The following is a 23,774-nucleotide window of genomic DNA, read 5'->3' on the forward strand; positions in this document are numbered from 1 at the left end:
TGTATCTCTGTAATTTCATTATTTTTCAATACATAGCTATTTTGAAATCCTTCAGTCTTCCTGTGCCTTACTGAAATACTAGTACACTTTATGTCTCCTTTTATATTTTATTAATTGAGCTTTAATTTCTTCTTTTTTAAGTTTATTTATTTATTCTGAGAGAGAGAGAGAGGGAGAGAGAGCGAGCGTGCACTCATGTGCAGGCGGGGCAGAGAGGGAGAGAGAGAGAATGCCAACGCAGGGCTCAAACCCATGAACAACGAGATCATGACCTGAGCTGAAACCAAGAGTCGGACGCTTAACCGACTGAGCCACTTTGGTGCCCCTGAACCACTGCCAGTCTCTAAGGCAGAGGGAAGGGCAAGAGACAGAGACTCTCTGGCTCTCACACCAGCATTTAAACCCCTCAGCCTGAGCAGGACCCACATCACTTCCACTCATATCATTGGCTAGACCTAGTCACAGGGCCTCGCTCAACCACTAGGGGACCAGGAAGTGTAGTCCTGGCCGGCAAGCAAAGAACCAATAAATGGTGTGCAGCACTTAAAACTAACGCAATGACAAGATTTAATTCAATACTTCGAAGCACGTAAGCAGCCACTTACACCTCACCACGTTCATTTTAGGAAAAGGAAAGCCACTAGGTCTTTAGTTGCTGAAGCCTATACTTTCCAGCCCAAATCCCCAGGCTGCATCTATGTTGCTGTATTTCCGGAAGGAAGTCTCCACAAACTATGTTCTATTGGATTTTGGGAAGTTTGCCTAATTACCACAATTGAAGATTCATTATTGTCCATATGTTCCATGACAATCTGATTGAAATCAACTGCATCAGCTCATAAAACCTGTAATTTTTTTATGATACTTGGTGCTCATACAATTTAAAGGAAAAAGCAGATTTCAGAGCTAACTGACACCAAGAGAGTCTGGGTTCTTTATGCTGAGTAAGAGCTGCTTCACGGAGGAGGGCTGTTCCAGATCACTTGGTGTCACTGAGGAGACCAAGTCATGTCCTCACCAAAGCACTACGCCGGACTTGGAAAAATGTCCTACTTCATTTTGCAAAGGCTCCCACCACGTAGTCCGAAACTCCACACAATAAAACCACGCTCACACACAGTCCTGCCGTCTTCTACTGTCATTTGCCCTGCTCAACACAGCCTTCTACATTTTCGTTTGGAGGGTCTGGAAATAAGCTGGGGTTCATCCGCAAACAGCAAGACTCCAACGACGCACGCGGACTCACCCTCAATCTCAGGCGTGGTGCAGACTCATTCCGCCTGACCCACCTTTACAAGAGCGTCTCAAGCAGAACAGGATTTCGAGTGAGACTAAACCCGCGTTGTCCATCCTGAAAATTGAGCTCTGACAAAAGAAACTACAATCGAATCCATCTGAAACGTATTTGCTTTTACCAATATCGTCACTGATGCCCGTGCAAGAGATGAGAAAGAAGGAACCGGTTCCCCCTGCAATAAACAGAAGAGGAACAGGGTGTCTCCCAGGTGAAAAAGCACCAGCCCAGCAGGACAAGCCCTCGTTCCTCTCCCGGCCTGGTACCCAGTCTCCGCAGGGAGCGAGCTCCAAGGCCTGCATCTCAATTTGCTCTCTTCCTCCTGCATCTGACTTTGAACAGTTTTTCTAAGTGAAAATTTAGAAATGCCAAGCTGATAACTGATAAACTCCTTCCAATAAATTCCTCTAGAGCGGTCTGTTGCCAAAACCGCAATGTGATCTTCGACACAGGTTTTCCACAAAGTAAAACACGTCTAGACACGCGAATATGATGTTAGTAAATACTGACCTCTTCGAGTCAGTCCATTGATCGAGTGCCAGCCCTGTCCTAAGTACCACAGGAGGTACAACAGAAATATATTAAGGAGTTTACAAACTAGGTGTGCGTGTGGATGTGTGCTTCCCCTAAAAAAACCCCACATGTATGGATTTAACTAAACAATACAAGACAGAAATGCTAACATTAGTGGGGGGGAAATAAGTTCGGGGCAGTGAGAATGCGAAGAAAACTTCATGGAGGTGGAGGGACCCAAATGGGAATGCAAGAAGGTGGACTGTGATTTGCTTTGGTATCTAGGGCGGGCTGGGGCATTTCAGAGGAAAAGAACATCCTGACGAACAGGCCACTGTTGGGGACAGAGACAGAACACTGACCAAACTGACAAGAGCTAAGAAGTATAAGCAGGAGGCTGGCAGGAAATGAACTTGGACATCCATCCACTTGCTCGTTCATTCAGTAAACATTGGCAGGTACTTATCATATACCCACACTGTCCAAAGGGATATAACGGGGAATCAGACAGCTGTGGTCCCTAACCACATGACGCTTACTTTGCAGTGGAGAAAAGCAGAACATCACCATACGGTAGGCAAAAAAACATAAAACATCTAATTTATAAGGTGCTTTAAAACGGAGCCGAGAGTTTGACCCTGACCCGATAAACAATGGGAGGTCATGAAAGGTTTCTGGGCAGGGAAATAATGCGATTGGTACTGTTTGTTGATATTAGTTTGGTACAGTCTGACTAGAACTGACAAAAATCAAAATCAGAGAGACCTAAGGAAAAGTGCAGCAGAACCACAGGGTTGAGGTTAGAGGGTTGGTTGGGAGCCCAGAAGTCAGAGTGGAAATGAAGGATCAGAGTCGGCAGGGGGTCAAGGGGAGGCTTTATGAGCTGAATGCGTTTGTGGGACAATTAAAAGGGGCTCAATACCGTAAGGAGAAACAGACCAAAAAGCACTCCAGGAGTTCTGGCTCAGATGCATGGGTTGGGGAGAAATTGGAAGCATTGGGCTGGGGGGGAAGGTGAATCTGACCACCACGTACAGCCCAGAAGGCACACAGAGATGCAGGAGAAGCAAGAGATTTTAAAAAGAGCCAAGCTCACGAGGCCCAAACCTGGGGGAATTCTCAGGACGGAGAATGAGCACCTGGCAAGGTAAGAAAGGAGGACAAAGGGAGCATCAGAGGAGCCAAAGCTGAAGGGGACTTCAAGGTGGCACACAGGCACACACGTGGTGCACACACACACACTTGCACAAAACACTCCCACTGGTATTTCCTCATTTGGTGCTTTAATACTCACAGAACACCTTGGGGCGCCTGGGTGACTCAGTCGATTGGGTGTCCGGCTTTGGCTCAGGTCATGATCTCACCGTTTGAGAGTTCGAGCCCCGCATCGATTGGACTTGCTGCTGTCAGTACAGACCCCACTTCAGATCCTCTGTCCCCCACTCTCTGCCCCTCCCTCATTCGCAGTCTCGCTCTCTCTCAAAAATAAATAAACATAAAAAAAAAAATACTCACAGAACACCTTGAGATTGGTATTGGGACCTCCATTTAAAACGAGGTAAACACAATGAGGATCAGAAAGATTTAAAAGCGTGATCTGAGGTGGAGAAGGAGTTTCCCTGACCTTGGACCCCTGACCCAAAAGCTGGCTAGAGAGTAAGAGCCCGTGCACCCTGGCCCCTGGCCGGGACCACACTGTGGTTCATGAGAGTGAAAAGCTGCAGAGAGAGGACAGGTATTTACAAAACATCAATCACACAGCGGGCTCATCCAAACTGTGTGAGGAACTCTGACAAATCAATAAGCACATTCCTTATTAACTTTTATGCTCACGATACTAATAACAACATACTGACATTTACTTTGCATAATAACATGCCCATTACTATGCGGAGCACTTACATGCGTTCTTGCTTAATTTCCCCCAAAGCCCTAGGACAGTGAAATTATTGTCTGGAGTTTATGGGTGAAGAGAGAGGCTCGGAGAGGCTAACCGGCTTGCCCCAGGTAAGGCTGCTACAATACAAAGTCAAACTCAAATCTGAGTTCAAGGACTTCATCTTTCCAAGCTCCGCCCCCATCTCTGCCTTTTCAAATCATCACCGACAAATGTGCACAGGGGCTTTCCATGGAAGGTGCTGGGCTCAGTGGCCTCAACTGTCCTTCTCTTGAACCCCTGAACACGGCCACAGCTTTGTAGAGCACAGGGGGCAGGTGGATACAGTCCATGTCATGGGTTTTGAAAAGTCAACCTCCTACACCCATCTTAGATGCTGCTTCGGGAAGGTGGGCTTCAGAGAGAGACAACAGAATCACGAATAAGTCAGAGAAGTTAAACAGGGGGTTGATCAAGTAACTCCGAGACCTAAGTTGTCTTACACAGAAGGAAAACACTTACAAAATCTACACAACTCATTCCCCCCAAGATGGCAATATAAATTCAAAAACAGAATAGGCGATCAGTAATGACAGAAGTCTACGTACTAACAAAGAAAAAGGCAAGCCCCTGGTCACCTTCAAGGTTCATGGGGCGGGGGCGGGGGGCTTTCCTCCAAGCCCACCTCCACAGACAACGGAATGTGAGGACAAAGGAGCCAGTGGAGCAGAGAGTTTGATTCCTGACCAGAGGTCATTCCAAGGGCTGAGGGGAGATTTTTCTGACTGCTGTACAATTTGGTGCTCATTTCTCTTCCCGGTCATGTCCATATGCGGTTTTGGTGCCCTTGAGACACAACAGTAAATAAAGGCCAGCGTCTTAGAAAAATGAGCTCCAGTTCCTTTCTGGGTCAGAAGTGATGGTTCGGATCCTGTCTTTGCATCAAGAGCTTGGCTTATTTTTCCCTAAAAGCCTGACCTTCTACTTGCTCTCTCCGTGTCCATCTGTTAAATCCTGCCCACGCACGCAGACTTCTTGTGGTTGATGTCTGCTGGCATTTTACCACTGAAGAATGTTCTGGCTCCTCCAAATGAGGGAGGGAACACTGTGCACTCGTCGCATGCAGATATGGTTCTAACGGTACAAGAGCCAAACGGGAGCCGGCCATCAGGCTATGAACTTGGAGGAGGCTCCAAGCTCCGAGCTCCTTCAAGGGAAAAAGGGACCTTGATAACGTAGGGGCCGCAACTCTGATGATAAAGCGGCAGTGTTCCCGACGGTCTTTCTCCCAGTGGGGCCCCCTTTTAAACTCTCATGCCATTTTATTTATTCATTCCTGTTAGTTGTCTTAAATCTTTTCTTGAACAAGGTAGGGTATAAATAAAATAAAAGTCAAAGTTTAATAAAAGTTAAACACTAAAATTCCACAGCCAAGGGAAACGCGAAAACATGTTGCTCCCTTGTCCTGTATTCTCTTATCCACCGTTTTACTACTGAACTCACAGCAAATATAAAAGCTTTCAATTGAATTCTCTTTAGCAAAGAAAAAAAAGAGAGGTGTTTTGGTAGATAATGCAGAACTAAGCATTAAAATTTCAAGAAGCAATTGTTTGAAATGCCTGAAGCAGAAAGGTAATAACTAGCCTGTGGTTCATTAAAGAAAACACGTTTTAAAATTTAACCTCATGGTGTTTGCTAATCATATTATGACACTGGAACCAACTGGGTATCCTAAGAACTCCCTCTGCACCCAGAAGCCTCTCTGAACTCTAGCTGGGAACCCTCCTGACCCCAGTGCTCTGTCTTCTGATCAGGGAGGTCCTCCCCTTCCTGCCTGGGCCCTTAAAGGCCGACAGCTCACGACAGTTATATTTTTGGGTCCCTCTGCGCCTTTACCACAGATACTCACTGTCTTTCTGGATTATCCCTTTCGCCCTACTCCCACACTTGGCTCCACCTTCTGGGAACCCCTCCCCACTCAAAGTCATGACTTTGCAGGAAGCAGAGTTCAGAGGGATAACTGTCTTTTGAAGAGAAGAAACTCAGTATTTTGAACAGAAAGAGAAAACTTTCGGAATTCATAACCTAACACTTAGCACAAATCCTGGCACTGTGTTTTTTATTTTATCGATATAACAGACGAATAGCAAACTTAGCCAGGATGAAGTGTATCGAAGCTTTTCTATGTTCACGTATGTCCTTTTAAAATAAGCAAAACCTCATGCTTTATCAAAACTCAAGAAATAACAATAAATATTAAATGAACATCCACCTGTACAAAGGCACTGTATACATATCCTCATTACCTTGCCAAACTCCAGTATACAGCATGCTGGCTCACAGTAAGTTCCTAATAAATTATTGCCTGTCACCTACATTTCAACATCAAAGAAAATGGGAAGCAGGAAGAGTAAACTACTGCACCAGAGGCAGGAACCCGCTCCTGCCAATAGTAAAATGGGAATTCGAACACAGGACCTTCTGGCTGCAAAGCCACAGTGTTGCCTCTTTCTACTCTCCCAGTAACTCTGAAGTACTATAGCACATGAGTAAATGGGACACTTTAAGAGATTAAATGACTTGTTTAAAAAAAAAAAAAAAAAAAAAAAAAAGAGGTTAAATGACTTGTCACCCAGGGGCAATGTGGGCTGAGACTCCAGTTTCTTTTTTTTTTTTTTTTTTTTAATTTTTTTTTTCAACGTTTTTTATTTATTTTTGGGACAGAGAGAGACAGAGCATGAACGGGAGAGGGGCAGAGAGAGAGGGAGACACAGAATCGGAAACAGGCTCCAGGCTCTGAGCCATCAGCCCAGAGCCCGACGCGGGGCTCAAACTCACGGACCGCGAGATTGTGACCTGGCTGAAGTCGGACGCTTAACCGACTGCGCCATCCAGGCGCCCCGAGACTCCAGTTTCTAATGACCTTCCTCCTCAGCCTCTTACAGGTGACCTTAGGAATGTGATCTTGTGGAGAAGACAGGTTTTTGGACAACCAAGGCTTAACACTACTTCCTGAATGCACACGTTTTAAGCAGAGTCACGATTACAAAGTATGGTAACTTTGAACATAGGAACAACCTTCTCAGACCTATCTTGATATCCCTCCTTAAGACCAAATTAGCTGCTCATCACAAAGTTAGATAAGCAACGGATGAGTAAACAACACCTCCCTGCTTCAGGGACTGGAGTGTGTGCCTGGCTGAGCCCCCACCACTACTCTCCACGGTCTAGACGTCCAGCCAAGCCATCCTGTTGGGCTGCGTGACATCCCTCTAGGTCAATCCGGACAGTGGCCAGTAAACCTTCCTCTCCTGCTCTAGCCCTTTCTTCCCATCCGCAGTCCAAACTTGAATGTTTAGCCCCACTCTGTGACTCTCATCTCCAGCCAGAGAAACCCAGACAACCAAAAACTTCGGAAAGAACAGCGTGCTCTAAACCAGGGAACGAAAAAAAGTGCAGGGACTCCGGGGAAACTTTTTATTGGTAGGTGACAGTTTTGCAATTCTAGTTTCAAGGCTAGTGTAGAAGACTGACCTCCACAGGTGGATTAGCAAGGAAAAAAAACCTTTTCCCGTAAGTTTATTTTTTTCCTTAACTGTCTTTTTAAAAAGTGTTTAAAACTTGAGAAGGAGATCAGCCCCTTGAAAGCTAAATTGATTGGGATCAAAGATCTTAAAATGGGTTAGGAACACTGCTGAAAGGCATCCGTAAAAATGAAAGAGCTTCTTTTAATGGTAATGCCACATTGATAAAGCAGGAATTTCAGTCATTTACTCAGAAATAAATTCAGCTTAAAAAAAGGCATAAATTCAGTGTAGAATGTGTCAGTTAAAATGTCTATAAAATGTATAAAGATCAAGAAAAGCTCACTGATTGGTCAGGAATTCTTTCTCCCAATTAAGTCCTGGAAAGTCATCCCAGAAACCTCAGATCAGTTAGATTTTAGGCACATGATGACACATTTGACTACACTAAACCAAAGATGCCAATCTGGTTTCAGAGTGCCAGGTTAATGATAAATTACTCCCTCCTCAGTGTGATAACGGCTCTACTCTGCAAACAGGAAATCCAGAACACTGGAGAAAAGGGAATCATTAAAGATCACAGAAGTCTTGTTTAGAGAAGAATCTGGTCCTGTCTAGCTGCCTGCTTCACTCTCTGAAATACAATACAAGTGGATATTTTGAAGTTTAAAACCTGGAAAAAGAGATTTGTAAGCTGGTTTTTAACATTTCTGTATTACTCCAATTTTAACTATGTATCAGGCTTGTAATTTTTCAAATTTTAAATAGAATTCCCCGGTTTTGGGTCAGGTTGCTTCCATTTGAGGTTTCTAGGGAAAAGTCTCTGAACTTCCTGAACACAGAGCGTTGAAGGTACTCTCTGGAAGGTGCTCTGAATAACTGGTGGGAAGAGGACCTTGCCTCCTACAGGTATATGTAAATGGCGTCAAGCTGCAGAACTGACAGCAAATAAACAGGTGTTATTGTCTCCTTCCAACCACACATGTAAGAGTTCAGATTACTTCTATTTTTCCTCTAACTCTCCAACTAAATCATGCTATTTCAACTTCAGGTTGATTTCTGATTTCACAAAACAAATCCTAGTAAATATCAAGTCCAGAGATCACCTTCAGAGCTTCTCTTCCAGTAGAATCTTCAGAGATAAAATCTGCACACACTTGATAACATTTTACACAGAGCTTGTGGACACAGGGAACACAAAGTGACTTTAGCAAGAGAACATGTTTCACAGGAATTTCACCTACAGCCATAAACATGAAAAGTGCCTCAACTCATTGGGAGAGATAAGACTTTTTTTTTTTTTAAGAAATAAATATTTGGCTCCCACTCATCAGTCCAATAACAATGGCAAGTCCTAAGACCCCAGCATTTTTAAGGTATACCTCTGACAAATGCTTACCAAAGACTCTGGCCAAGTCTATTATTCTAGATCTTTTTGATCATCTGCAGCTGCCTAAGATTCAGTAAGCCTGGAAAATGGAATACATTGTTGCTCAATTACTGATAAGGCCGACTATAAACCAGTGGTAAGAAAGGCTGGTTTCAGAAAAGCTGGTTTCATATACTGCTTTGCTTCTAAGAACTGGAGAAAACTTAGTAACTAGCCAAACAGCTTCGTTCAAAGGGAAAGAAACCCAAGGCCAAAGAAGTGATTCACCCCAAGCTTTACTGTTTATTACTTATGAGAACCTCCAGGTGCCTACGGCAGATAACATGACTTGCAGTTCCCCCCAGACAGTTCATTGTTCATAATGCGTGGTGGCTAACACATTTGGGGGATTTTTATGTGGGTGCCCAAGCTCACGGTACCAGAACTGGCAGCCCTGTAGTCTGACTAGTTATGACAGCAGAGCGGAAGCTCCGCCCGGACTTCCCAGGGATGAATTCAGGCTCTCGCACTTTCTACTGATGTGACTCTGGGCAAGTCACTTAACCTCTCTCTGCCTCAGTTTTCTGAGCTGTAAATCAAGGATTATCATAACATTTCCCTTAGGGGCCGGGGTGAGAAATGAACAAGATAATGTAACATAAAGTGTTCACTCGGCACGGGGCCCTGCACAAAAGCAGTACTCAAAAAATGTTGGCTATTACCGACAGACACGATGCACACCAACATTTATGCACGACACACATTTGACTGGTTTTGTCTACAACTTTGTCAAACTTGGTTAATTACGATCGCTGGAAAAATGAGAGAGGGAATTAACGGTTCTCTAGCAGGGCTGGGAAGACCGAACCCGGCAGCTTAGAGATAAAAGATCCACCTTATGACCTGACCTTGGAAGCCTTCCTGCCCTTCACGCTGATGTCAGCTGGGCTGGTCAACAAGAAATGAAACTTCCTGGGCCCCTACTACGTGCCAGGCACAGCGTGAGACCCTATCTCTTACTGGGTGAGGAAACAGGGTGCAAACACTGGGCGTCTGGAAAGCGGCGCGCGTGCTGAGGCCATGCTTGGGGCACCGCCTGCTTTCCTGGCTTTACGGCTTCTTCCTAAACTGCGGCCTCCGAATTGAGGCTGTAGGTTCGGGAGGCTCTTCCTTCAATTTCGGGACAGCAGCTCAGGGGACAGGAGGACACAAGCCACGCGCCTCGGGGCCTGAATTCACTTCAGAAGCCGGACGTCCCCATGGATACTCGGGAACCGGATAGACCCTCGTGGGAAGGTTTGCTGGTGGCTTTGACCTTGGTGCCTGAGACTCAGTTTCCCATTCTGCCGGCCGGGGGCGATGACCTAGCCCCTCGGCCAAGGTGAGTTTGTGAGCCGGACGAGGCACCGGGTCCTGGAGGGCCGGGAACCCCACTCCAAGAGCCTCCACCTCGGGGAGCCTTCTCCCTCCTGCGGGTACCGGGGCCTCTGGCCTTGCCAGGACGCGGCGCCCCGGCCGCCGAGAGCAGGGGCAGAGGCCGGCGGGACACCCCCAGTGCAAGGGTCGGGGCAGTGGGGACCGCCCGGTCGGCGGCCGGTCGCGCATGTCGGACGGGGTCACGCGGCCTCCCCGCCGGGTCCCGGCCGCCCGTGGCGGGGACGGAGCGGTGGCCGCCAGCCCGGCCCTCCCGAGCCACCGGGCGCGGCCTCCGCCCAGACGGCGTCCCGCCGCAGGCCTCACCTCCCTGCGCACGTTCAGCAACGAGTAATAGTCTTCATTGTCCAGCTCCTCCTCGCTCAAGGCCGTCGCCATCTTCGCAACCTTTCACCCCGCCAAACCGGCAAGGCCGTGCCCAAGAGGGACCGGCGAGCCGCGGCCCCAACAGCGCGGGCCAGCCCGCCTGCGCCACAGCGGCCCCTGGCGGACCGGAGTGGCGTCGCCGCCGCCCGCGCATTGCGGCAGCGCGCCTGCGCCCTGTGCCCCCGCGCGGCTGAGGGCGGGACGCGGCGCCGGGGGCCAGCCACGTGCTGCTCGTGATCCTGAAGCCGGCACGGCTCAGCGGGGACCGGACCGGGACGTTGCGGTCACACCTGGGGACTCCCTGTGTGCCCCACGACCTCTCCCTTGCCTCATCACCCCCTCCTCCCGCCGGCTACCAGTGCGGCGAGCATCCTGTCCCAAACAGCCCCACCTAGGCCACCCCCGTGAGGCCACCCTGGCCCGAGACTCCTCGAGGCCCCACTTGCTGGCTCGTCTTTGCACAGGAAACCCCCAGAACGGGATTGGTTCCTGCCTCCGTTGTTCTTTGTCTTTCCTCGCGGCCGTCCAGAACCCTGCCCAGAGGACCAGCCTCCTCATTATCGTTTTTTATTATTGCCCTATATTTAGGAGCACCTGACCATTTTTTCTGCTTCTTAACTGACGAGGCAATACCCATTTGGTTCCTAACATAATTGTCTCTGGCAGGCATATATACCTTCAGTCCCTATCCCAGAGCCGTCCTCTTGTAAATTTCTACCTTATAATTTAGCGGTGGAGTCTAATTGATTTCAACCTGGTGCCTGCTGTTTGGTGCATTATTAAAGATGTCTCGGTTACAATCATCTAAATAATTTAAATGTCTTCGAAAGGATGCAATTATCAAGAGAAGGTGGACAGCAGAGCTCCCATACTCTTGCCACCTGTTTGGTTCATGCTGACCTGTATCCATTCCTCATTATTTCTCAGGAGTGTGTGTTGTTCCTTAACTAAGGATCAGTTTAGAACCATCCCTGTTGCCCTTCCTAAGCAGGTCCCCTGGGAAGCCCCAAACACCTGTCTGTGGATTTGAGAAGTTGATTTCTTTCTCTTTCTAATTTTTGGCCAGATGTTCACCATCTGGGCCTGTGTGTGGTCCCTTCCAAGTTGCCCACCCCTCTTAGGATCTTTTGGCATGAGACACATAGGTGAGCTGAGGCAGGTTTATTGAGTCAGTCTGGAGCCGACCTCTGCCCGGGGTTGCAAAGGAAGAGCTGTTTCTCTAGCTGTGTGAGGCTTCTCCGCAGTAGCTTCCGCAGACCCTCACGTTCCGCAAGCTATCACAGCAATTTTTTACGGTCTTTCTTTTTTCTCCTTTGCAGAACAGTGATTAGGGCTAAGCTGCTTGCTGACATTTGCTGGTCTTTAAGAATTTCTTACAGAGAGAGAGGCTGGGGGGAAAAAAAACTACAGTGTTGAGACATTCCTTTTTTCCTTAGGTTTGTAGACGTTAATTGGGCCATAATGCTCAGTTGGGTAGAGAAATTCCTTGCTATCCTTCTTCTGCTTTGGAAAACACCGCCTCTAGGAATTATATAAACAGAACCTAACATATGTTTCAGAACGTTCAGGTCTGCGTTTCTATGATTGAGGATGACCTGGTTTTTATCGTCACCCGAACAAAATAAATAGTGACTCAGGGATGCTCTGTGTTTGTCCTCTCTCGGGCCCATGATGCTTTGTAGTATGGTTACTTGGAAAGTGGTTGTGACAAATGGAAAATAACTTAGATACACCACAGGCCTGAGAGTAAATTTATTTCGGAGGTTGGCTGTTTTGTTTCTCCCTCCAAAAACCCTAATCTCTGATGGGCAAAATAATGGAAACCAGGAACAGTACAAATTGATAAGTCACCACACCCATTCAACCGTTACTCGTGCCAGAGCAACGGACGAAACTCAGCCACATTAACTCATTGCCTTGCATTTTTTTAACTTTATTTATTTATATATGAGACAGAGACAGAGAGAGCAAGTGGGGGAGGAGCAGAGAGAGAGAGAATCCCGAGTAGGCTCCATGCTGAGAGTGCTGATGCGAGGCTCAAACTCGAACTGTGAGATGATGGCCTGAGCTGAAATCAAGAGTGAGGCATTTGAGGTGCACCTGGGTGGCTGAGTCCGTGAAGTGTCTGACTCTTGGTTTTGGCTCAGGTCACGACCTCGTGTTTTTTTGTTTTTGTTCTTAATTTTTTTTTAACATTTATTTATTACTGAGAGACAGAGAGAGACAGAGCATGAGCAGGGGAGAGGCAGAGAGAGGAGGAGACACAGAATCCAAAGCAGGCAACAGGCTCTGAAGCTGTCAGCACAGATCCGATGCGGGGCTCAAACTCACGGACGGCAAGAGCATGACCTGAGCTGAAGTCGGACACTTAACCCACCGAGCCACCCAGGTGCCCCATCAGGTTTTTTTTAAAGAGTCAGGCACTTGCCTGAGCCACCCAGGTGCCCCACTGCCTTGCATTTTTGTTTTCTCTTTATTGGGTAAAGCCACAAACCAGTTTGTAATTTAGCTGCAAAGCCCAGCCTGGTATACTTATGTAATATATTTATATATACATGTGTATGTATTATATATGTATATATTATCATTTTTGAATTCTCTTAGCTATATTTAAAAAACATTTTTTTTAACATTTATTCATTTTTGAGAGAGAGAGACAGAGCATGAGTGGGGAAGGGGCAGAGACAGGGAGACACAGAATCTGAGGCAGGCTCCAGGCTCTGAGCTGTCAGCACAGAGCCCGACGCGGGGCTCGAACTCACAAACTGCGAGATCGTGACCTAAGCCAAAGTCGGATGCTTAACTGACTGAGCCACCCAGGCGCCCCAATTTCTCTTAGCTTTAAATAGAAAAGATAAAAACCTTGACCTTCACCACCATTTGTTTTTTATTTTTAATTTTTTTAATGTTTTTTATTTATTTTTGAGACAGAGACAGAGCATGAGCAGGGGAGGGGCAGAGAGACAGAGAGGGAGACACAGAATCTGAAGCAGGCTCCAGGCTCTGAGCTGTCAGCACAGAGCCCAACGCAGGGCTCGAACTCACAGACTGTGAGATCATGACCTGAGCCGAAGTCGGATGCTTAACCGACTGAGCCACCCAGGCGCCCCTAACCTTTACCACCATTCGTATTCAGAATGACCCGGAACATGTGGCCTTCCCAGGACTGCCTATCGGGAAGCTTCCTCTGTTTAATGGCTCTATCTAGTGCTGGGGCCCTCCTTTCTAGCACTAAATACAGGACTCAGTTAGATTTGAATTTCAGATATGCAGTGAATAATTGTTAGGATAAGTATACTAATATTGCATGGGGCGTATGCATATACTAAAAAAATCCATTGTGTGTCTGAAATTCATTTGGACTGGGAGCCCTGTAATTTTACTTGCTACTCATGGCATCCCCCAACTGGAACCCCTTCACTCCTTTCCCCTTTTCCTGAGTAGGACTCCTGAGAGATGAGGTTAGCAGCCTGACCCAACCCTGCACAGCTGGTCTGGATCCACACCCTTTCTCTATAATTCAGGAGGAAAAATTACCTCTAATCTTTTTTATTATTCTCTTGTCACTGAGTCCAGATTGGGACTCAGTGCCTGTTTGCCATTCATAGCCTGTTCTCTCTTTTCCTCCTGAACTCTGATAACCCTGTTAAGAGGAGTTAGGGGGAAAATATTCCTTAGCTAAAGAAAAGAAGGGAAAGTCTGCAGGCACTCAAGGATTAAATTTTCTTGATGGTATCTCCCCCCCTTAGCATTTCAGGGACGTGTCATTTACATCTTTAGCCAAGATGACAATTGCAGAAGGGTTGAGTCAGCCAGAGGAAGGGCCACTCCTGCAAGAACTGAGACAGTCCCACACCCCAGAGGCAGCCTGGCGGGGGGGGGGGGGGGGGGTCTGGCAGCAGTGCAGGGACGGACAGGGGGTGGGGAGGTGGGGTCACGCCTCACCAGGTTTCGACCTCACCATCCCGACAAAGCGTGCATCTCCGCAATCTCCGATTCAGAGCTCCTGCCTTTGGAACTCAGCATTTCACCTGCAAGGTGATCCATCCATTGTGCCAAGGGTACCGGTTTCCCTGCCGTTTGCAACTTTAGGTCCCTGGTCCCTGTGTGTTAATCCATCCTAATCCATCAGCACTCAGCTGGGGTCCTTTCCGAGCTGCTTTCTTGGTCATTCAGCGATATCAAAAATCCTTTGACCTTTGGCTCTGTCCACCACATCCATTCTCCGGTTGGTTCTTCCTCCTTCTCTACCTTTTTGCGCTTCTCCTGGGCTGTCAGGAGTAGCTGGAAAAATCTTGGAAAACGCACAGTTGATGCTATCTGACTTCAACAAGCCCCCAGTGTTACTTGGTAAACCTATTGCATTCACCTCTTATTAAGCCTCTGTAAATTCCCCCACAGTGTCTCCTCAGCTTATCTTTAAGTTGGAAGGCAACAACCAGGAAAGGGCATTGGTGGTCCAGCAATTCACAAGAAGGACATGTTTTCTGTTTTAGTGGAATTAACCCTCCAAGGGGACCGGGTGGGGAAGTGGAGACAATAAACCAGTCACTTAATAAACAAGATAATTTCAGATGCTGAGTGCTGTATGGAAAATAAAACACGCTGATGTAACGGTGGGACGTCGCAGGTGGGGGGAGTTCACGTCAAGTTGGTTGGTTATGAAAGATCTATCTGAGGAGGTAATTTTGAACTGAATGACGGGAAGGATCCAGCTTGCGAGACCTCGGGGAAGAACGTTCTGGTGCAAAGGCTCAGAGACAGAAAGAAGTTTGATGTGCTCCAGGAACAGGGAGGGTGAAGCATAAGACTGATCGTTCAGTGAGCATGAAGCGTATCAGGTGGGGGCGGGGGGTGGGGTGGGGGTGGGGGTGGGGAGGAAGCGGTAGGAAAAGGTGTTAGAGAAGCTCGGTTAGGGCTCGTGGAGGGCAGTGTTCAATAATTCAAATTTTATTCCAACCACGATGGGGAGCATGGAAGGATTTTAAGCAGGGAGGTGACATGGTCCTGTTTCCATCCCCCCCTCCGAAGGATTATTCCAGGGGGATGAGGCTAGAGGGAGCAAGAATGGAAGCAGCCCCTCCCCTCCTCCTCTGTTAGAGGCTATCACAGTGTTCTGGAAAGAGAGGGAGGTGGGCTTGCACTAAGATAGACGGGGGGCTGCACGGGGCTGGCAAGCATGGACCACTGGTTGCACTGGGGTCAACAGGAAGTGATGATAGGTTGGGTCTGGAGGGGGTGGGGGTGGAAGAGCGGAATCGGTGGTTAGTTACTCCTCCATTTTGGTTTGCGGTGCGGGGGGTGAGGCCATCTATGCTCCTGAGGAAGCTAGGGAAGCGGCAGGGTTTGGAGGGAGTAACCAAAAGTTCTACTTTGGAGAAGTAGACCTAAGTCTTTCTTAGACCTCCACGTAGAGGAGGTACCTGCTGCTTCTGCTTCCTTTCCACTCACTCTTTCCCTTCTTAAATTTTTTTTTTTAACGTTTATTTATTTTTGAGACAGAGACAGAGCATGAACGAGGGAGGTCACAGAGAGAGGGAGACACAGAATCTGAAACAGGCTCCAGGCTCTGAGCTGTCAGCACAGAGCCCGATGCGGGGCTCGAACCCACGGACCGTGAGATCATGACCTGAGCCGAAGTCGGACGCTTAACCAACCAAGCCACCCAGGTGCCCCTCACTCTTTCCCTTCTTGCCATCAGACCCTCATTCCCATCCTTCACTAGAATTCCCTCCTCAAAGTTTCCAGTGACTTCTTGAGCCCCAGAGCCAATGGCATCTGTTTCCTCGCCATTGGCCTGGACCCCAGGCAGCATTAATGGCATTGCCTTCTTTTTCATTATAAGCTCTCCATCCTCCACTGCTCTGCTTTCTCTCTCTCTCGACCTCCATGTTGCTCTGTATTCATCATCCTTACTTCCTCCTGCTGGTATTCAGGACCCGTGTGATCTAGGTTCACACATCTTTCAGCCTTATAGCTCCTGACTTTCTTCATGGAGCTTTGGTTCTAGCCAGAAAAAAATTTTTTTAAATCTCTGAACCATTCTTGAACTTGGTTCTGAACCTTTCTTGCATCTCTGAGCTTCCATGAAGGGTCATTGACCTTCAGCTTAAACAAACACCGTGTGGTATTTTTTTGAGTATGGGGTCTGCTGTTGAACAATGCTCTCAACTTTTGTTTATCTGAAAAGATCTTTATCTGTCTTTATTAATATTAAGGGATTTTTTTTCCACTCAGGGTAGAGGAATCTAGTTTGGCAGCTCTTTTGTTTTCCAGCACATTGTTCCCAATACGGTTTCACTTCCTTTAGATGTCTGGGATTACTGCCGTGACATGATTTTCTTGTTTCTTTGGGGATCTCAATTAAGCGTGTTAGACCCTCTCAGTGTATTCTGTATGCTTTTTATTCTCTTTTGTATCTTCCTTCTTTTTGTCTCTATGGCTTCTTTGTGGATAGTTCTCCATGACCAGTCTTCTACTTCTCTATACTTCTCTCATTTTCCTAATTTTTTTTTTTTTGCTACTTTATTGGAGTATAGTTTACGTGCAATAAAATGCGCATGTTTAAAGTGAAAAATTTTATGAGTTTGACACATGTATGTGCCTGTGAATCCATTACAATAAATAAGATGATGAACTGCCAATCTGCTACTTATCATTGTAGATTAGTCTGCATTTTCTAGAATTTTATATATGGAACATACATCCTGTCCCACAGCTGTCATCTTGCATCTTCCCTAGACTGTCACTGTAGGATGACCCATTCCCTGTCTTCACTGTTGGCACCCCTGTTCCTGAATGCCTTATTTTCTATTTGTTTGTTTCATTCCCCTCCTTTTTTTAATGTTTATTTTTGAAAGAGAGAGACAGAGCATGAGCAGGGGAAGGTACAGAGAGGCACACACACAGAATCCAAAGCAGGCTCCAGGTTCTGTGCTGTCTGCACAAGCCTGATGCAGGGCTCAAACCCATGAACGATGAGATCATGACCTGAGCCGAGGTCGGACGTTTAACCGACTGAGCCACCCGGGCACCCCTCCTTGTTTTTAATGGAGTAAATCTTTCCAGGTTTTTGAGAACTTGGATACCCTTATCCTACCTTTATATTTGATAGTGAGTTTGCTAGGTGGATAGTTTGACTGGGTACAAAAGTCTAGGTTCGAAAGACTTTTCCTCATAATTTTGAAGGCATTGGTTTACAACCTCAGTTTCCCAATGTTGCTGGCAATAAGATGGACCCTGTTCTAGTTCCTATGGCTTTGTAACGGTTTTTTTTTTCTTCTTTCTTTGGAAACATTGTTTTTATTCCTGGTTTTCTGAAATTACATGATGATGTACCTTGTATAGATCTTCTAAAATGGATTGTGCTATGCATTCAGTGGGTTCATTTCTGTCCATTGGAGAAATATATTCTTTTGTTTGTTTGTCTGTTTGTTTTGGGGGGGGAGGGGCAGAGGGAGAGAGAGAATCTAAAGCAGGCTCCACACTCAGCACAGAACCCAACATGGGGCTCGAACTCACGAACAGTGAGATCATGACCTGAACTGAAATCAAGAGTTGGACACTTAACTGACTGAGTCACTCAGTCAGAAATATCTTAGACTGATATATCTGGATATATCTGATATATCTGGAGAAATATCTTAGACTGATAACTTAATTCCACTTAATTGGTTTTTGGGGTTTATTCTTATTGGAGCTATGTTTATTGTGATGCCAGACCTCCTGGACTGATTCCCACATGCTTTTATTTCCATCCTTTTGTTCTTTGAGTCTTTGTTGGAGATGCAACTATATCTATCAGTTCTTCTATTGATTTTTGAAAAATACTTGTCATAATATATTTTTTAAAAATTTCCAGGGGCACCTGGGTGGCTCAGTCAGTTAAGTGTCTGACTTTGGCTCAGGTCATGATCTCGTGGTTCATGCGTTTGAGCCCTGTGTCAAGCTCTGTGCTGACAGCTCAGAGCCTGGAGCTCATTTCAGATTCTCTGTCTCCTTCTCTCTCTGCCCCTCCCCCGCTCACACTCTGTGTGTGTCTCTGTCTCTTGCTCTCAAAAATAAATAAACATTAAAAAAATTTTTAAATTTTCCAGAGCTCTTTCTTGTTCTTTGATTATTTTATCTTTAAAATAGGTTTGTATATGCAATTTGTTCTCTTGTATTTCTGAGAATGTATTTAAGTTTTATTCTACCTTTTCACTTTTTGTTTTTCCTCCTAGTTATTTTTCCCCCTGTTTGTTTTGGCCTTTGTGGGTATGTGTGGGTGGGTGGAAGGGACTTTTCTCAAAACTCTGGTGATCCTTGGCTGTCTATTCATGGGACCCCCGTGTACATGTTGAAGACTACTCTTCAGGGGGGCTCTTAGAGAGTTGTCAGGTAAGGTCCCCCACATGTCAGATCTGTAGGTCTTTTCTCTTGGGTGTATTGGTTTTCCCAGGGAGGAGTCCTACTTTTCCCTCTGCCTGGGGTAGGTAAAAGCTCTGTAGGAAAGGGGACGGGAATAGCATTTCATTACAATATCTGCTATCTACCTTTGCTTTGTTATCTAGACTCCAGGGCCTTTCCTGTCGAGCCTCAGCAATTAATAAACCCCCTACAGGGTGCAGGTGGGGCTGTAGTTGCCTGACTGGCTAGATTGGGGAAAGATTTGAGGTTCTAAACTATCTGCACATAGACTAGCAACACACACGTCCAGCCTCCAATTCCTGAATCACTCCTGGATCCTGTAGCACAAACCAGCCCACTTTTCAGTTGTCTTCCCTGACCTCACAAGCATTTAGCCAAGTGGAGAAAGCTGTAACCCAAGTTTGTTACAAAGGGCCCCTCCATTTTCCATCTTCCAAATTGTTGTCGCATCTTTTGTCCAAAGTTGTCTCTTACATGCATTGTGTCCATGTGTATTTATACTTAGTTCCTTTGTTATCCTTTCATTGGGATTTCTGGAGGGAGCAAAGACAACCTCCTGTGTCTCATCAGGTTTAATCTCAGTCCTTTTGTACAACGTAATGTCCATTCATACCACTTATATTCCACTGACAAATTTCCATCCTTTACACGTTTATTTCCTCTGTTAGACTGTAAGCTCTGGAGGCAAGTGCTTGAAATAGTTTGTATTTTATTTCCAACAGCGTTGTGTGTCTGCATGTAATAAGAGCTTAACGTACATGCATGTATTTAACGTGCACTGAAACCAAGAGGAAAGAGAGCTCGAAGCAAAAGATGATGGAAGTGGGGAAGCAGAGAGATGTTTTCATCCACTGATAGGCAGGGCGACAGAGCTCAGGCTGAGGTGCCAGGGACCCCAGGAGCCCAGCAGAGAGCCAAGGGAAACTCTAAGCCTTTCTGAATTGGGGTCGGTCAGCCTTCTTCACGAACATCCCTGATCTCAGGAAATACGTGGTTCTGTAGTGTGATAAGCTGCCCAGCTCCCTTACCCGTCGTTTCTTGGGAACCCCAAGGAGAGACAGGTGGAGGTGGCTTTGTCACAGAGGGGACCCGCTTTGACCATAGAGTCACGCCAGTTTTGAAGAAATGTCTTCTTTTTAAACTTATTTGCTTTTTTGAGAGAGAGAGCACAAGTGGGGGAGAGGGGCAGAGGGAGAGAGAAAGAGAGAACCTCAAGCAGGTTCCATGCTCAGCACAGAGCCCAATGTGGGGCTCGATCTCAAGACCCTGGGATCATGACCTGAGCCGAAATCAAGAGTTGGACACTCAACTGACTGAACCACCCAGGTGCCCCAAAGAGATGTCTTCTTTTTTTTTTTTTAATTTTTTTTTTTTTTCCAACGTTTATTTTATTTTTGGGACAGAGAGAGACAGAGCATGAACGGGGGAGGGACAGAGAGAGAGGGAGACACAGAATCGGAAACAGGCTCCAGGCTCCGAGCCATCAGCCCAGAGCCCGACGCGGGGCTCGAACTCACGGACCGTGAGATCGTGACCTGGCTGAAGTCGGACGCTTAACCGACTGCGCCACCCAGGCGCCCCAAGAGATGTCTTCTTTTAAATTAAGTGCCAACTTCAAAGAAAAACCTATGGGTATTTTGTTGGTTGGCTGGTTATTTTAATTTGTTTTTACATGTTTTCTCCCTGAAACAGAAGTTATTATCTAGCAAGAAGCCAGGGGGTTCCAGAAGTAGATAGATCAGCAGCTCAATGATACCCAGGAAGAAGGCAGTTTCCAAGTCGTCTCTGGCATTCTTGGGATTTGTGTCTGCTTAGGCTAGATCGTCTTACAGCGCCTGGATGGCTGCTGTAGGTCATTAAAAAAAAAACACACACATGAGTATTTTATCTTACAGAGATAGCAGGAGTCCTTGTAGGGAGGGGAGATGAAGAGTTTTTTAATGGGTGTAGAGTTATAGAGTTTCAGTTTTGCAAGATGGAAAGCGCTCTGGAGATTGGTCACACAACAACGTAAATGTACTTACTCTATTGATCAGTACCCTTAAAAATGCTTTAGGTGGGGGCACCTGGGTGGTTTGGTCAGTTGAGCATCTGACTCTTGATTTCAGCTCAGGTCACGATCTCGTGGTTCCTGAGTTCGAGCCCCCCCTAGGGCTCTGCACCGTCACAGAGCCTGCTTGAGATTCTCTCTCTCTCTCCTTCTCTCTCTCTTCCCCTCCCCTGCTCTCGCTCTCTCTCAAAATAAACAAATAAATGACACAAAATGGTTTAGGTGGTAAATTTTATGTTATGTGTATTTTATTACAATTAAACATTTTAAAAAAATATATTGGGAGTCTTGATCTCTTGACTTTGGGTGGCTTTTAAATCCAGAAGATTTTATCCTTGATTCTTGATCCCACTGTCGTCAAGAAAGCCAAGCAGTTAGCAGAAATGTTGCCTGTCAGAGATTGAAAGTTCTAGAACTCAGGGGCGCCCGGGTGGCTCAGTCGGTTGGGTGTCCGACTTTGGCTCAGGTCATGATCTCACGGTTTGTGAGTTCGAGCCCCGCGTCGGGCTCTGTGCTGACAGCTCAGAGCCTGGAGCCTGCTTCGGATTCTGTGTCTCCCTGTCTCTCTGCCCCTCTCCTGCTCACGTGCCCCCCCCCCAGAAAAAAAAAACATAAAAAAAATAAAACTCAAGACGCTTCTAGAAAGGTCAGAGCAGGGTGTCCAACCTCAGTGCTATCAACATTTGGTGCTGGGTAATTATGGGGCTGTCCTGTGCGCTGTAAGAGCTTAGTACTATCCTGACCTCTACCCCCTTGATGCCAGTAGTATCCCTCCCCAGCTGCAACAACCAAAAATGTCTCCAGATATTGCCAGAAGTCTCTTAGGGGACAAAATCACCCTAGTCAAGAACTCTGGGTTAGAGGTGAGGACACTGGTCATGAACCACAAGGTCATGAACCCCTCTTCTCTGACGTCGGCTTCTCCTACTTTCCGCGCGCAGGAGAAAGATTTTCCAGCTTCTAGAATTAAATGGATTGAAAAAGGAAAATATTTAAACTACCATTTATAGAATATTTGCCATGTGCCAGACACTGTGCTAACGGATTCCTCTCATTTAATTTTCCAATGTAATTACTGATAGCTTCACTTGACAGAGGAGGCAGCTGGGCTCAGGCAGGTTCTCGTCCCAGCCCTCAGAGCTCGTAAACCTCAAAACGGATTCAGACGCAGGTCTGTCTCCTTTTAGGACTGCCTTTACGTTCAATCGTTATTTCGCTTTTAGACTGATTTGTATAATGATGTTTCAGAGGACCTTGAGCCGTACGTGTGGTGACGTCAGTTTTGTCTTCTCCTTCCCTCGGACACGTGGTGTGTGAAGATGTTATCAGGGACCCGCGAGGGAGGGGAATGTTCTCTTGCCCACTTAACAGCTCTGACTCCAACATGAAGTGTCTGCGAGTGAGGACACCTTGCATCCCCTGGCCAGGCAGGTGGCTAAGGGACCCAACATCATCCCCTTCCCAGTCGGAACGCTGCTCGAATGTCCCTTAACCAGCAGAGGGCAGACCTGTGGTCCCGATCGGCACAAGTGGGCAAAGAAAATTGTTCTTGAAGGTTTGGAACGGAGGGGGAGACGTTTCAGGAAAATGGCAGCTGCAGCCCTCGCTTGTCCAGAGGCGGGGCTGTTTTTCTATTTTTGTGGACAATGTATTTAATCGTCCTGTGCTCTCAAAAATGCATAACCTCCTTCCGTAAAGATAACGTAAAGTTGCCAGACCACCTCGACTTTGCTTTCCTACTCCTGACTCCTCACTAGTACGCTGATCTTGGTCTGGAGTGTGGTGTTATAGGAGCGAGAATTGCCTCTGCTGTGAAACACCATTAAGAAGGAGGGGGTTTTCCTCTGCATCCTCCTATCTGGTAGGCTCTCCAGGGCTCACTGGGGCCATGTGTTCAAACCCCAGCACGCTCCCCCCGGCAGGACGCTGAATCCAGAAGGGGACGGATGCATTGAAAGAGCTCATGAGAAAGGAAATTACCCACAGGACCTTTTGCCAAAATTCTATCCGGGCTGAAACTGACGAATCCCCCCAAATCTTCATTTTTACAAGCTCGCCTGCACGAAAACCGCAGGAAGGGTAAACAACAACTTCTCCAAGTTGGTGCAGTTCCCTGGAGAAGCGGGCTTTCACCCGCTGCCTGGCCCTTCTGCTCCGTGCCTGGCAGAGCCGTATGAATCATGTTCATGCAGAGGCTTTTCCCTTCCCGTCCCTGTGACCACCCGCATTTCTGGGGGGTCGAACGTTTTCAGAATCTCTTTTGCACTGGCGGGGTGGGACGTGGTGAGGGTGAGGAGGAGCATTTATTTCCCCTTCCCACTGGGCTGTTCTCCTCACTCCCAGATGCGTCCGATTACGATGTGCCTGATTATGTTCAACGTTGTGACTGAGCCTAGTACAACGGTCGTCTGGGAAAAATCCAAAGAATGTCACAGATTCTGCTTGTCTGATGAGGGGAGAGGAAGGTCCCCACTCCGAGCAATGACTTTCCTGCAGAAACACTCCACCTCTCACATTCCTGTGCTTCCAGCCAAGCTTCAGTAATTAGTTCCTTGCGAACAATGCAAAAGGACAAAAGTTTCAAGGTGTGGGATCACCATGGCAACGACGCAGCTTCCCCGCCGAGCCCGGGTCTCAGAATGATAGGAACTGGTCATGACATTCCTCTGAAATTGGCCAAAGCCTCAAGACCCGCAGGATTGCCAATTCGGGGCCGAGAATGTGAATCTTTGCATCTCCCCGGGCACAGTGGGTGTTGCTGGGTGGCACAGAGGCCCCCAGAAAGGTACGTCCACGTCTTCATTCCTGTGAATGTGACCTTACTTGGAAAAAGGGTCTTTGCAGATGTCATTAAGGATCTCGAAATGAGATCATCCTGGATTTAGGGTGAGCCCTAAATCCAAAGGCAGGTGTTCTTACGAGAAAACGTAGAGGGAGAT

General features: G+C 46.9%; 1 protein-coding gene across 1 annotated transcript in view; it reads right to left on the bottom strand.

Annotated features, from left to right (window-relative positions):
- Positions 1–10,434, bottom strand: part of DNAJC11 (DnaJ heat shock protein family (Hsp40) member C11) — a 65,894-nt gene extending 55,460 nt beyond the window's left edge. Inside the window, exon 1 of the mRNA XM_042950095.1 lies at positions 10,317–10,434. Coding sequence (XP_042806029.1) covers positions 10,317–10,388 — 72 coding nt within the window. The 5' untranslated portion in view covers positions 10,389–10,434. The remainder of the gene's footprint in view (positions 1–10,316) is intronic.
- Positions 10,435–23,774: the final 13,340 nt, after the last annotated feature.

The sequence above is a fragment of the Panthera leo genome, chromosome C1 (assembly GCF_018350215.1).
Source record: "Panthera leo isolate Ple1 chromosome C1, P.leo_Ple1_pat1.1, whole genome shotgun sequence".
Taxonomy (NCBI): Eukaryota; Metazoa; Chordata; class Mammalia; order Carnivora; family Felidae; genus Panthera; species Panthera leo.